The 14,329-nt window shown below is 59.5% G+C and overlaps 2 protein-coding genes across 4 annotated transcripts; one reads left to right on the plus strand and one right to left on the minus strand.

Annotated features, from left to right (window-relative positions):
* Window positions 1-8,515: 8,515 nt before the first annotated feature.
* On the plus strand, window positions 8,516-9,554 carry CLDN4 (claudin 4). Its single transcript, NM_001161637.1, has one exon. It carries the CDS (start codon window positions 8,678-8,680, stop codon window positions 9,305-9,307), a length of 630 nt encoding a protein of 209 aa, NP_001155109.1. The 5' UTR covers window positions 8,516-8,677; the 3' UTR covers window positions 9,308-9,554.
* A 1,507-nt stretch (window positions 9,555-11,061) lies between these two features.
* Window positions 11,062-14,017, minus strand: METTL27 (methyltransferase like 27). Of its 3 annotated transcripts, none has more exons than XM_085016836.1 (6): window positions 13,968-14,017; window positions 13,541-13,667; window positions 12,877-13,005; window positions 12,534-12,669; window positions 12,041-12,133; window positions 11,062-11,443 (listed from the first exon to the last, which is right to left on the minus strand). In XM_085016836.1, exons 2-6 carry the CDS (start codon window positions 13,661-13,663, stop codon window positions 11,181-11,183), a joined length of 744 nt encoding a protein of 247 aa, XP_084872962.1. In that variant the 5' UTR covers window positions 13,664-13,667; window positions 13,968-14,017; the 3' UTR covers window positions 11,062-11,180. The 3 variants fall into 3 exon arrangements, with proteins under 3 accessions (XP_084872962.1, XP_013851005.2, XP_084872963.1); XM_013995551.3 differs by having other exon boundaries at window positions 13,832-13,998; XM_085016837.1 differs by having other exon boundaries at window positions 13,901-13,971.
* Window positions 14,018-14,329: the final 312 nt, after the last annotated feature.

The following is a 14,329-nucleotide window of genomic DNA, read 5'->3' on the forward strand; positions in this document are numbered from 1 at the left end:
AGGATCCGGCGTTGCCGTAAGCTGTGGTGTAGGTTGCAGATGCTGCTCGGATCCCGCGTTGCTGTGGCTGTGGTGTAGGCTGGCCGGTGCGGCTCCGATTGGACCCCTAGCCTGGGAACCTCCATGTGCTGCGGGTGCGGCCCTTAAAAAAAAAAGAGAAAAGCCAGGGTTTGGTGTTCCGGAGTGGGGACAGGAGGAATAGGTGGGGTAGAGATTCTCCCACTGGGAAGCCATGACCAGAGGCTGTGGGTGACTTGAGAGTGTGCCGTAGCCATATCAGGGAAAGCTCCTACTAGGTGCTCCTACTATGTGTCTGACACTATTCATGGGAATGGAACGCAATATCTTTTAGTTGGTGACCGTATGATTCCTGGCCAGTGATTTCGGATTCCTCAGTGTGGCTGGGAGGCCACTGAGCCCCAGGCCCTGAGGGGGCCATGCAGATTGCAGCCTGAAGTTTCCATGGCAGCCAGGGCTTGGCGACGGCTGATGGTTCAAGGGAGGATTTCCCGATGCCCTGGGATGTCAGAGACAGAGCTGCAGGAAGATCTGAGGTGGAGAGTCCTGCCAGCCTGCTGAGATGGCAAAGAACTGGAACGAAGCTGGTTGAAAGAAAAGAAGGCCACACGCGGGACGCTTGGGGTGCAGCCAGCTGTGTGGTGGCAGCTTCATGCCGATGTACGTGGTCTGGGCCGGCCGTGGGGATGGACAGCTTTGGAGTGATGCTGAGGGGCAGTGACATCCAGCCAGTGGTGACAGGCCAGCTCCCGGGGTGCCTGTGGTCCTCCAGCCTCATTGGAGAGAAGGGGGGAGTGTGTCGGGAGGGAAAGGAGGGTATGACTGAGGGCCGGGGCCCGGGGGAGCTCTCAGGCCCAAGTCAGAAGTTCAAACAGTGTGAGTTAAGCCCTGCTAGAAAAAGAATATTGAAAAAGGAAAAAGTTCAAAAGAACCACAAGCGTGGCTGCTCCTGGCTGGGCCCCGCCTCCGGCTCCCCAGCCCGAGGCAGGGCCGGCTGTACCCTTCCTCGGGGTGAAACTGATCCAGAGCCGGGAGCCTGCAGAGAATGAGGGCTGGGTTGGCAGGTGTACCTGGCAGCTGGATGGGGCCCCAGGAAGGTTAGGGGTCAGGATCTGTGGGTGGTGACCCCATCCCTGCCTGGAGGCAGAGGAGAAAGGCTGGGGGTGGGGGCGACAGATGGCAGGGCCTGGGAGCCTCCTCCCCAGGAGGGAGGGGTAATATAATCTCTGAGTCACTTAGGGCTGGAGTGAGATGCCACTTTTGATCCCTAGACTTCTGGTTTTGTCCCTGGCCTGTCACCGCTGACTCACGGGCTGCCTGCCTGGGAGTCCCCTGGCTGGCCTGCTGGTTTCTCTCTCCCTCTCGGTGTGTCACGGAAGCAGAGACAGCTGTCATCAGTGTAACCTGCCCAGGTTGCTGGGAGGGAGACAGTCCTGGGTTCCAGGATCCCCTGCGGTGCCTACTGGGGAGTGGGGAGGAAGCAAGTCAGAGGAGCCCAGGCCCTGGCTCTGCCCCCTGGAGATGAGGCCTGTCTTGACCCAGGGCCAGTAGGCTGCTCTGAGGGTCCAGCTGGCCCTGGGTCAAGCTGTCTCCCTAGGGACGCCCACCTCTTCCACCCTAAGGCTCCATCCATCCCACAGCAAGGCAGCCCTCCTGTCCCTCCCCCTCCAGTTACGCTGCCAGCCCAGGTACCTGCCCACAAGTTACAGCTGGCTGGGCCTGCCCCTGCTCTGATCCTGTTCTACCCTGAGCTCCTGGGCTCAGTATTTGATCTTTACCTGATGCACCCAACCTACCTCCAGCCCAGCTCCACTACTGCCCCAGCTCCAGACTCTGCAAGCTGCACCCCCCACCAAAGGCCCTCAATCTCTGCCGCTTGCTGTCCCGCCTTTTGGAAAACTCTCTCCAGAAGCTTCTAAGCTTTCCCGGCTCCCCTCCCCCAGGAAGCTGGTGACCATTTCTTCCAGGAAGTTGTCTGTTTATTTTTTTATTTATTTTTTTATAGCCACACCTGCAGCATATGGAAGTTCCCGGGCCAGGGAGTATATCTGAGCTGCAGCTGCGACCTCTGCTGCAGCTGCAGCAGTGCCGGATCCTTGAACCCACTGCACCAGCCAAGAATCAAACCCACGCCTCTGCAGTGACCCAAGCTGCTCCGGTCAGATTCTTAGCCCACTGTGCCTCAGTGGGAATTCTGGAAGTTGTCTGTTTAGATCAGAGGGCCTTGAGGGCAGACACTGGCCCAATTCCCGCCTGTTCTCATTATTCTGTTGGCCCTGGAATGTCACATTAGTTCTCTGAGTCTTAGTTTTCTCATCCCTAAAATGGGCATGTTGACACCCTGCATGGTTTTGTATAAGATAAAATGGTTTCTTGGAGTTCCCGTCATGGCTCAGTGGTTAATGCACCCAACTAGAGGACATGGGTTTGATCCCTGGCCCTGCTCAGTGGGTTAAGGATCCAGCATTGCCATGAACTGTGGTATAGGGCAGACGCAGCTTGGATCTGGCGTTGCTGTGGCTGTGGCGTAGGCCGGCAGCTACAGCTCCGATTCGACCCCTAGCCTGGGAACTTCCATATGATGCAGATACAGCCCTAAAAAGACAAAAAAAAAAAAAAAGTTTTCTGGTAATGCTAAGGCATGAGCCTACTGCCTGACCCACCTCTTGCTGACCAGCAGGAGGAGAGGGCTGATGAAAGGCTTCCCTGGCTGGCGGAGAGGGGAGCTGGGCAAGACTGGCCCCTCCAAATGATTAGCGGTTCACAGGGGTCCCCTGGCTTTAGGTCCTTTCCTTCCACTGCTTCTGGGAAACTGAAGTAAAGATACAACCAGTAGAGATGGGGGCTGCTCTGCAGTGCGGTGGGGGGAGCAGGAGAGAGGGGTGGGGGGTGGGGGGTGGGGAGGACTCTCTGAGAGGAAGGGGAGAGGCTTGTGAAGGGCCGAGGCGGACAGCAGGGTGGGACAGCGAGGAAGGCTGGTCTTGCATCAGCACGGATTCAGAGATGCACTCATTTAATGGAGGGTAATTAAAAACTCCGTCCCAGGAGTTCCCATTATGGCTCAGTGATAATGAACCCGACCAGTATCCATGAGGATTCGGGTTTGATTTCTGGCCTTGCTCAGTGAGTTAAGGATCCAGCCTTACCATGAGCTGCAGTGTAGGTCACAGATCTGGATCTGGCGTTGCTGTGGCTGCGGTGTAGGCCGACAGCTGCAGCTCTGATTCAACCCCTAGCCTGGGAACTCTCATGGGCCTCGGGTGGGGCTGTAAAAAAGGAAAAACAACAATGACTCCGTCCCTGCCTTTAAGTCCCCTCCCCTTCTTAGAACCCTTCCCCCATCTGAGCCCCTCTCTGTAACCAAGCCCGTTCTGTGCACCCCCAGCCCCTCCCCTTCTCCCGCCCTGCATCCTTCCATCCAGTTCCCAGAGGTGCCCTCCGTGTCTGGGCTGCGGGACGGCAGCCAGCAGTGTGGTCCTGCTTCTCTCTGGCGAGGCCACCCCACCCCCACTCTCTCCCTCAGTGCGCGGGGCCCAGCAGGGGCGGGGGCAGCACCGGCTCAGCCAGTCTGGCCACGCTGGGCAGCCAGGCCTCCTGTGCAGCCAGGCCTGTCATTACCCCTTCCTGGGCCAAGTGGGGGGGACAACCGCAGGGCTGGCTGCCAGGCCACGGGGAGGGGGTGGGGGGGTGGCGACCCGCTCAGCCCAGTGCCCGGCCTCCACTTCTGAGCCCAGGGCCCGTGGCTTTCTAGGACCTGCGCTGGGCCCACTGGACCCCTGACAGGGTGGCCAAAAGATTCTCAGGGGACTGAGTGGGCCTTGATTCCACGTTTTCATGGGGCCTCCCAGCGCCTCAGAGCAAAATGTTGTCCTCATCCTTCCCCGGATGAGGAGGGGGGTTGAGAGTTTAATTCTATTGCCTGATGTCACAGAATTGGTAGTGACAGAGCTGGGACTCAACGCAGGCCGCGCTGAGATCATTTCACATGAGAGCCATGAAGGGGCCCCCGCATTCTGCTCCAGATTCTCAGAGTCTCAGCCCGGGGCCCAGCCCTTCCAGCCAGGGCTGGGTCCACCTGCCGAAATCCGCATCATTGCCTGTTGCCGAAATCCGACCGGGTCTGGAAGTGACCTCCTGTTTGCTGGAAGCATCCAGGGGATCCTCCTTCTAGGACACTCCAGGGAGATGGCTCGGAAGTGACTCCATGACAAAACCTTTACACTCACAGAGAATTGACACCCCATTGCATTTTATTGAACTTTAAATACATTTTTGACTAAATGGCCTTGTCTATGGTTAAAAAAGCACAGGATCTTAACTTGTGTCTGGGCTGAGTGAATCCCTGCAAAAATATAAGTTTTGAAGCAACTACCAGCTAGACTAATTTTTGAGCTGAGAGTGAGGCTGCTTCTCTCTCTCTCTCTCTTTTTTTTTTTTTTTTTTTTTTTTTCCAAAAAAGCCACTTGAGAAGTTCCTGCTGTGGTTACAACAGAATTGGTGGCGTCTTGGGGCGCTGAGACGCAGGTTGGATCCCCAGCCTGGCACGGTGGGTTTAGGATCTGGGGTTTCCACAGCTGTGGCTTAGGTCGCAACTGAGGCTTGGGTATGATCCCTGGGTCAGGAACGCTATATGCCTCGGGCTAGCCAAAAAAGAAAAAAAAAAAGGCCACTTGATTTTTGAAACATCAAAATGTTATGTTTAGTGGGAGGGATTAGTTTAAGGTTGACACCAGCTGCCCCCAGACTTGATCTTCCTGTTCCCAGAAGATGAGAAGTGAGGGTCCCTTGGCAGGGGTTTTGAGGACCTGCGCAGGCCAGAAAAGGGCACAGAAGGCTCAGAAGGCAGCAGGACAGCTCAGAGTTGGATGGGAGACTTTATCTGCACCTTTTCTAGGGACAGGCAGAGAGGCAGGTACAAGGCACGGGTGTGCGGGCACGTGTGTGTGTGTGTGTGTGCATGCGTGCGTTTGCACGTGCTTTGGTCAAAGACTTTGCTGAGCCCTGGCTCCCATTTGGTGGGAGTGGAACAAGCGCTGAGGGGTTGCTGCTCTGTGACACAGACCTGACCCTTGCCGCCTCATGGTCCTAGTCTTTGCAGCTCACAGCATTTTCACATCCTCAGGTTATTCCACATCTGTCTTGGATGGGGGAGGGGCTAATGTCCTCAGTTTACACAGAGGGAACTTGAGGCTTGGAGATGGAGCTGACTTCCCCAAGGTCACAGGGCTGGCGAGATGGTTATGGGCAGGGATGGGCGAGCTGACCTAGTTGGGGAGAGGGCTGTCCTTGATAAAAACCACCGTGGGAGTTTCCGTTGTTGCTCAGCAGGTTAAGAATCTGACTAGTATCCATGAGGATGTGGGTCCGATCCCTGGTCCCACTCAGTGCATAAAAGGATCCGGCCTTGCTGTGAGCTGTGGTGTACATCACAGATGTGGCTTGGATCCCGAGTGGCTGTGACTGTGGTGTAGGCCAGCAACTGCAGCTCTGATTTGACCCCTAGCCTGGGAACTACCATGTGCTGAAGGTATGGCCATAAAAAAACAAAAGGAACAAACAGAAACACCAACGTGGATGATACAATTCTATTGGCTTAAAATTAGACGGTGTATGTTGGGAGAGAGAAAAAGAAAAGCTACCCCTGCCCTCCCAGCCCCTGAAGCAGAGGTGATGAATGGCAGACACATTGTAAAGTGTCACAGTGAAAGGTTGTCTAAGCTGTTGGGAGAGCCAGGCTCAGGGAGCCAGAGTGGGTGGAGGGAAAGAAAGCACTGCGGCTTTGCTGGTGTTTTTCCTACGGCAGGTGGGTGGGGCCCAGCCAGTGTCTCCCTGCGTAAATGGGGCATCAACAAATATCTCCTCAGCTCCACTCATGCAGAGAACTGCTCAGGGGCTCCCCAGCCATGCTCCAGCTCCTCTGTCACACCTGGGCACCCCCAGCCCCACCTGTGCTCCCGCAGGCCTCCCCTGCCGCTGGCCTGCCCTTTGCTGGGGCCCACCTGCCCCTGCCCTCCCCCTAGCTCTCAGCCCTCCCCCGTCCCTGATGGGCTTGGCAGAGCCGGGCAGGGAAAGAGGGCTTTTCGTCACTTCTGTTGGGCCACAGGTGGAAAGTTCTAGGGCCTCGCCCTCCCCGACTCCTGCGTCTCCAAGTGCCAGTTGGCTGGGTCCCAGAACAAGAGCAGGAAGGAGTGGGGTAGGGGTGAGGCGTCTGGCCAACTGGTCCATTCAGGGGGGCAGAAACCTCCCTGGAGGTCTGGCGGGAGGTGCCCGCTCCGTGCTGGACAAGCCTCTCCGTTTTGCCAGCTCTCTCGTTTACGCATGCGTGCGAAAGCGGTGAGAGTCAGGCGTCTGCAATGAGGTCACGCGGGGCAGCCCTTACCGGCCATCTCCAAGGGCAGCTAGCCCTGTTGCTCAGTCCACAGGCCCGCCTCCGTGCTGTTCCTCAAAGCCTTGTAAGGAAAACCCCGGGGAGGTGTGGTTCCCCCAGAAACCATCCCTGTTTGTGTTGGTGTGTGTGCCCAGCGGGGGCGGGGCGGGGGGGAGCAGCTGGGAACCCGGAGACCGTCTCCCGCCTCACTGAGCACCTAGGACACGTCGGCCCGGCCCCTGCGTGGAGCTCTGAGGTTGACTAAGGCTTTGCTTCTGTTCTCTGGGAGCCCCCAGCCTCGTAGGGGAGACCGAGGTGTTTACAGTTCACCCCAATACAAGACCTCGGCTCCCCATCATGTCACAAGGGCCCTGCCAGCCCTGTGTTCCGCAGGCAGTTGGCAGCAGGCTTCAAACAGCCAAAAGAAGGCTTCCACTCGGGTCATGCGCAGTGGATGATAGCTCTTTTTGGAAGCTCAAGGACCACCGTCTGGGTTGGACTGGACACACAGCTGCCCGTGGCGGGGCGGGGTGGGGGGGGCACCAGGCGCGTTGCTGGACACCGCTGGGGGCTCAGGGACCACGGGAGCCCTGCCTTTGGGATGAGCTCCCAGCATCTGGGGAAGAGAGGGTGTGGGGCTCCTTTGATCCCCCCTGGGTGAGCCTGGCCATTCTCAACCCCCTGGCCACAAAGACCCCCTTCCTGATCCTTGCCCCCCCCGCCACCCCACTTTCACCTCCATCCTGTTTGTGTGGAGACCTCTCAGCCTGGCATCCAAGGCCCTTGCTCAACTCAGTGTCTGTGCACAGCCCCGGGCTCAGTGATGCCTGAGGCAGAGATTTCTGGCTCTTTCGCTTCAGCCCCTCCCCCACTACCCCCGGCTCTGGTCAGACTGGATTCCTCTGAATCTGTTCTGGTTCCCAGAACTTGCTGCCTTTCCACACCTCGGGCACCTTTGTCCTCATTGTTCCGTCCCCTTCACCTCGTCCCCCAGCCTTGCACAACTCCAGGCGGCCCGTCCCCGGTGATTTCTGCCATCAGAGTCCTCCTCAGCACAGGCCAAGAAGTTAGCGCCCCCTGGAGTTGTGCCAAGGAGCTCCCCCTGCCTGTTGAGCCCCTTTTCCTGGAACCCCATCTGCTCTGAGCTCCCCCTCCCCTTCCAGGTCACAGGGGACTTTGCTCCCATCCTGCCTTTATCGGACGACGGTTTTGTGTGTCTTCACTGAGTAAACACCCATTTGCTGGGCTGAGGTCCCAGGGTCTGGCCACGGTTTGCTCTCAGCGACCTCCCCAACCCAGTTTTGGCCAAAGAGGCTCAGCTCTGGCAGGAACTGGTGGAAATGTCGGGGGGCAGGGGCCGGCAGCCTTCCTTCTTTCTTTGTCCGAAGGAGCATCACCTCCCAGACCCCTCCTCCTCCAGCAGGGCTGGGAAGCCAGATGATGGTGCCGAGGGATGGGGAGGGCAGGTGATGGACCCAGGAGCCCAGGCCCCCCAGCTCCTGGTTCCTTAAGCTGGTCCCTCCCTGGTGAGGCGGATGCATGGATGGTGAGGCTCTTAATAGCCATTATCAGACCAGTGACGGATAAGCTGATAAGGACTCATTGCAGGGATCAGGGTACAGCTGCCCTCTGAAGTCCCCAGGGCTGCATCCTCAGATCCTCTCCCTGAGGGTCTCCGCTCCCGCCCCCGCCCCCGCCATCCACCCACCCAAGCCTGGAATGATGGAGCCCCGGGGGGTGGGGACCCAGGACCTCAGGTCCCGGACCTGAAGGCTCCCCTTCCGGCCCCCCAGGTATGTCCAGGTGCGTGTAGGCTGTGACTCAGTGTCTGTCTCCCGTGTGACTTCAGCATGGGCCTGGGGGCCGGGGGAAAGGGCAGTTTCCTCTGATACTGGCTCTCCAGGGTCATGACTCAGGGGCCCAGGGCTGGGGCCTTAAAGTGCCTTTGTTGGCAGGCTCAGGAATCTAGAGAAACTGGTCAGGGGGGCGGCTCCTGCGACTGAAACCCCTCCCTCGCCCCCGCCCCTCCCCCGCAGCACCATATAACCTCTCCACTCTGTGAGCAGGTGGCACTTTGGCGGCAGGAAGGAACTAGTCTGCGAGCGCTTGCTGGGCTTGTGCCTCTGACTCAGGAGAGACGCTTCAATCGGCTTTGCCTCTGGACTTGCGGTGAAAAGCCTCTCTTCGGACGCTGACTGGCCATCGGTGTTCAGGTGTCTGGACTCTAACAGCCTCCAGGGCCGGACCCCACAGCCTTCCTTCCAGCTCCTAGACCCCAGCAGAGCCTGAGCCATGGCTTCCATGGGGCTGCAGGTGATGGGTATCGCCCTGGCCGTTCTGGGCTGGCTGGGGGCCATCCTGAGCTGCGCGCTGCCCATGTGGCGCGTCACGGCCTTCATCGGCAGCAACATCGTCACGTCGCAGACCATCTGGGAGGGCCTGTGGATGAACTGCGTGGTGCAGAGCACGGGCCAGATGCAGTGCAAGGTGTACGACTCGCTGCTGGCGCTGCCGCAGGACCTGCAGGCGGCCCGCGCCCTCATCGTCATCTGTATCATCCTGGCCGTGCTAGGTGTGCTGCTGTCGGTGGTGGGCGGCAAGTGCACCAACTGCGTGGATGATGAGAGCGCCAAGGCCAAGACCATGATCGTGGCCGGTGTGGTGTTCCTGCTGGCCGGCCTGCTGGTGATGGTGCCCGTGTCCTGGACCGCCCACAATGTCATCCGCGACTTCTACAATCCCCTGGTGGCCTCGGGCCAGAAGCGGGAGATGGGTGCCTCGCTCTACATCGGCTGGGCTGCCTCTGGCCTGCTGATGCTCGGTGGCGCCCTGCTTTGCTGCAACTGCCCACCCCGTACCGACAAGCCCTACTCAGCCAAGTACTCCGCCGCCCGCTCCGCCCCCGCCAGCAACTACGTGTAAGGTGCTACCGCTGATTCTTTTCCTTTCAGCTTGGTTTCTCCCTGGACTGCAATCTGTGACTCCAGAATGGCCCTGCCACGGGCCGCAGGCTGCCAGGGCTGGGCAAGCAGGGACTGAGCCGGGCCGCTGGCCAGAGGCCCCTCAGCGCCTTCTGACCCTCTCGGACACCTTCCCAAGGCCACTTCCAATGCTAGCAAGGATGGATGGAAAGAGACTCCTGCGCTGCCCTCCTCTGAATGGCTGTGGATACTGGGGGCTGGCTCCTGCTGGCCAGGACAGCTCAGCCCTGACTTTGCGTGGGCTCTGCCTCTGAGTGGACAATGTCTCCTCCTTTGACCTTCCCCACTGCCTCCGCCGGCATCCTCTGGGTGGGTCAGCCAGCACTTGGGCTGTGCCTTGCCCACAGAAACCTGTGGCCATGAGATCGGCTGCCTTGCTCACCCACCTGCCCGTGGAACACAGTCACCGGAGTGGTGTGGACAGACAGGTTTAGAGGGGAGGGGCAGAGGTGCTACAAACTGGTTTGGGTAGTGGTGGGGGAGGGGGCCACAGAGGCTGTCCAGGTGGCCCGCACCCCTTCCTGCCCCCACCCTGCCACCTCAGGGCTCTGCCTCTGCAACCTCAGCGGGCGGACCCTGGGCCCCTCGGAGACTGGCCACCTCTGGAATCTTCCACCCCTGCCAAGGTCATTGACTAGCCTGGGGAGGGCAGGGAGGACAGTCTTCCTCTGGCCCTCAGCCAGGAAGCCCTGGGGCTTTTCCGGCCTCCTGTGTGGTTTCTGTTTTGTAAGTTAAACTATTTGTCACGGTAATTGCTATTATTTTCTACAATAAATGGGACCTGTGCACAGGAAGAGAAGACTCCGTATTGTTTCTGATTTCAGCTGTGGAGGTGGGTGGGGTGGGGCTGGAGGCCTGGGCAGGGGGTTGGTAACGGCGGGGGGAGGGTGGAGGGGGGTTGCGGGGAGGGGGAGGACCCCTGGGGTGGTGGCTAGGACAGGAATGCTTGCAAAACAGGTTTGGGGGAACTGTGAGAAATCTGGAAACGGGCCCCCAACCTTCACAATCACTTTGTTCAAGGCCTTTAGCTGTCGGAGGGAAAAGCCCAGGACCCTGATGAGGTGCTGGGGACCCTGGGAGGGAGGACAGAGGGAAAGAGCCAGCCCTGGGGGATAGGCCACCTGCCCTCCTCCATGTGGTCGGGGCAGTTAGGCTGGTCTGCTCAGCCCTGGGGTCCCTGCTCCCAGCCTTGGCTCAGGCTGTCCCTGCCCTCAGCCTGGAATGTCCCTTTTCTCTGCCCCTCCGAATCCTGCTAGTCCTGAAAGCCCAGCTCCGAGCCTCCTCCCCCACAGAGCCTTCCCCTGGCTCCCGCTTGGAGGAATTATCAGCCCTGTCCCCACCCCCAGATGCTGTGGTGTGGACAGACACCAAGGCCCGTCCACCTGCCCAGCTCCAGGGCAGCCTCCAGCTGTGCCCTGAGCGCCTCCGCTCTGCCTTCCATCCCTTTCGAGATGAGCAGACTGATCCTGGACACGTGAAAGTCTTTGGCCCAGACGCGAGAGCCCGAGAGTCAGAGCCTGAGAGTCAGAGAGACGGGGGCCGTCCACGCAGGGAGGGCTCATACAGTCACCCCTGAGGCCCCATCGTGCCGGCTCAGCGACATCCGGGGGTGGGGGCCCTCTGCATTCTATTTCTTTTCACTTCTGTCCCCCACAGGGCAGAGGTCACGGGGGTGAGGAAAACAAAGAGCCAGAGTCCTGCTGCCCCTCTAGGGAGGCTCCTTTAATGGGCATGCGCAGGGTGGGAGGCGTGGTCCCGTTTTACAGGTGAAGCAGAGCAGGCGCAGGGACCCCCTGGCTGAGGCCGGCTGGGGGCTAGGCACTGGGCCTCACTCCCTCGGCCCAGGCTGCCTCCTGCTTGCGGTACAGGTAGACAATCCCGGAGATGAAGCCATCGCTGTCAGAAGTGCCAGGTCCCACCTCAAGCTTGGAGGTGGCCAGTTCCCACTGCTCCACAGGCCAGGCCATCAGGCGTTCCCACGCCCCAGCTTGCTCCAACCTGTCCAGGGTAGCCTCCAGTTCTTCTTTGTACCGAAGGTTGGATGGGTTCGTCCTGGTGGTCAGACATACCAGCCCACCTGGGGAGAGGGAGGACGGGGTGGGGGAGGGACAGGAGCGGGGCTGGGGGGGGGGGCGGTTGCTAGGTTGTCCCCTTCCTGCTCACATCCTCAAGGGTGGAGGTCCTTCAGCTTTGTCCCCAGGCCAGCCTTTCCCCTCTCCAAGCCCCTGGGGCTCATTGATTTCCTCCCCAGGAATACTCTCTGCTTCTTCAGCTTGATGGCTTATGTACCCTTTAAGGTCCAAGTGTCCTTTACACCGGCAATGACTGGCTGAATCCCCTTGACAGAGGGGGCTCCCTTCTTACCGCTAGCCCAGCCCCTCTGCTGGAGGATATGGTTGTGTCTGAATGCTCACTGGCTTTGGACCTTTGGCAAGTCCCTTCACCTCTTGGAGCCTCAGTTTCCCAGCTTGCAGCACAGGGATGATTACCCTGTTCTTTGCAAGATGCGAGAGCACGAGAGTTAGAGAGAGGAAGGCCAGCACAGTCAGTCCTGGCACCCATGGTATGCCCAGTTAGAGCTTGGATACACTTAGGAGAGGCAGGTGCCCAGAAGGCTTCCTGGAAGAGGAGGTAAGGAGAAATAGGACGTTGCTGGCAGAGAGCTGCTTCTCACCTGGCTTGGCAACTCTCAGGAGCTCAGGTATGGCACTGCAGGGCACCTGGCCATCACTGAGGGCACCCACCATCAGTACCGCATCAAAGGTCCCTGTGGGGGGTGGAGGTGCAGATCTGGTGTGGTGGTTTGTCTTCACTGTGGCCTCAGACCACCCTGGAGGATGGTAGCCATATGGTGGGGCCTGGGTGGGGCCAGGCCTGCCACTGGTGTCTGTAGGACCCAGATCCCATGTGGGGATATGGCAGGTGCGGCGCTGGGCTGAGATCAGATCATGAGATGAAGGGCTCACACATCACAGAGGGCATCACAGTGAGGCACGGGGAGGAGAGGGGCTCAGAAGGGGAATAGGGGCTCCATGTGGGAGGGGCTCATGGAAGGCTCAGCAAGGGGGATGGAGCCTTGGGACAGGAAAGGGGTCAGAGCGGGCTTGTCAGGTGGGCTTGGTCAGAGGCTGGGCCTTGGTGTGTCGGGGGAAGAGTAGGGGAGGTACCTTCAGAGCTGGGCAGAGGCTCCTGACCCAGCGTACATAGGCTGAGGCGCCGGTAGAGGCCACGGGCCCGGGCCTGTTCCAGCATCCCCGGGCTCCCATCCACTCCATGCAGCTGGAGGAAGCCCCGAGCCTGCAGCTGGGGTGGGAGTTCTTAAGTCACAGTCCATACCTGCCACCTCCCAGCTGGGTCCCTGCCCCTCAGGGAGGACAGTGGGCGCTGTGGTGGATGAAGGCCAAGTACTGGGGACCAGCGAGTCTGAGGAGGGAGGCAGAGATCTGGGCTAGGGGTAGGAGGAATTTTGAACAAGTTGGGGCAAAAGCAAGGGGGCCAGGGTGGCCTCACCTCTACAGCCACCAGGCCAGTGCCACAGGCCACATCCAAGATCAGGGCGTCATGGGGTGGGCCCGGCAGGGCACGGGTGAGGCAATCCACTGCGAGGCGGGGGGCACGGTACTGCAGCATGGCCACATCCTGGGGACAGAGTATTGAGCCACCCACCACCGCGTGCTCCAGTGTTTGGGGGACCTCCTTGTGGGGTGGTCTAGGAGTCAGCCAGGCCAAGCTGTGTGCACTGGGGCCTCAGGACCTGCTGGGACTAACAGTGGGTGAGGCCTTCCTCTGCCAAGGGGCTGGTACCAGACAACAGCTCCCAGCCCACTGCTGGGGCCTTTCCTGTGGGCCTTGGCATTGCTCTCGGCTTGGTCCATAGTGACCCCTCAGCGGCACCTCTTCCAGGCAGCCCCAGGGTGGGCGGGTCCTGGTCCCTGATCTCTAGAGGCTGCCAATCTGGAGTGATGGGGCTGGTCGGAGGGCAGGGCCACTGAAGGTGGGCTAAAGAGGGGCCAGTCTGAGAGCAGACAGGACTGCAGGGTTGCAGTCATGTCTGACTTTGCTCACACACTGATCACCTTGGGATGGTGCAAGGCTTCCTGTTCTGACTTTACAGATAGGAAAACTGAGGCCAGAGGAGCAGAGGGAGGCAGAGGTGAGGACCCGGCTGGTTTACCTGGTCATAGTCCTGGGCCCACTGGTCATAAAAGTGAAGCTTGCAGGTCAGATCGGTGATGCCATGCGAAGCCCCAACTCGTGCCCGCAGTTCGGACAGTCTCCCGCCCTCCTCCAGAGCCATTCTCCTGTGGGGACATGGTCTCCATGTCTTGAGGCCCACCTCAATCTCCACCCCACCCATCATGCCCGGCAGAAAAAGCTGTCAGGACGCGGCCTCTCCAGGCCACTGGCACAATGCAATCAAATTTCTTAGACAGGAACACTGAGCACGCAGAGAGCGAGGATGGACCTGGGGCTCAGGGCTGCGGGGAGCGGTGTTCCCCGTAGTGGGAGGGAGGACCTGCCCCCAGTTCTCCACCTCGGCCTCGGTAAGCGGGCTTCCGGGACGGAAGGGACTCTAAGACTCTAGGGGCATCAGAACTCACAGCCAATCTGACCCGCCAAGGGGACCAGGGCGCCGGAACTCGGGGCGGGGCCTGTAGAGCGAGCCTGGTCCCGCCCCCACCTCCCTGATGATTGGCTTGCCACTAAGAGAAAATACCCAATCAAAGGAAAGCACTGGCAACCCGCCCCTCAGCCACCAGCCAATGAGTTCAAAGTTCTTGGCCCGCCTCCAGGCTGGAAAGATCCCAGAATCTTCTGAGTATTAGGGTTGAGAGGTGTTCTGTCTCCTGCCTGCTCTGATGTACTTTATCCCTCCCCAAAGCATAAGATTTTAGGCAGGATGAGCCTCAGAATTCCTGGGGGCCAAAGACCTAAGATCAGCTTTCGTTTTTAGAACCGCCAC

This window comes from Sus scrofa, chromosome 3 (genome assembly GCF_054392235.1).
Source record: "Sus scrofa isolate SSC_HxYL_T2T_F1_AM1 chromosome 3, Sscrofa_HxYL_maternal_Yorkshire_Landrace_v2.0, whole genome shotgun sequence".
Classification (NCBI taxonomy): Eukaryota; Metazoa; Chordata; class Mammalia; order Artiodactyla; family Suidae; genus Sus; species Sus scrofa.

Bases quoted from the DNA above. Each gene is read 5' to 3' on its own strand.
- CLDN4 (NM_001161637.1), top strand. From the start codon at position 8,678: ATGGCTTCCATGGGGCTGCAGGTGATGGGTATCGCCCTGGCCGTTCTG.
- METTL27 (XM_085016836.1), bottom strand. From the start codon at position 13,663: ATGGCTCTGGAGGAGGGCGGGAGACTGTCCGAACTGCGGGCACGAGTT. The intron at 13,006-13,540 runs GTAAACCAGCCG...CTCTGTCCCCAG, and splicing joins GGGCCCAGGACTATGACCAG to GATGTGGCCATGCTGCAGTA. The intron at 11,444-12,040 runs GTGAGAAGCAGC...CCCTCTCCCCAG, and splicing joins CCTGAGAGTTGCCAAGCCAG to GTGGGCTGGTATGTCTGACC.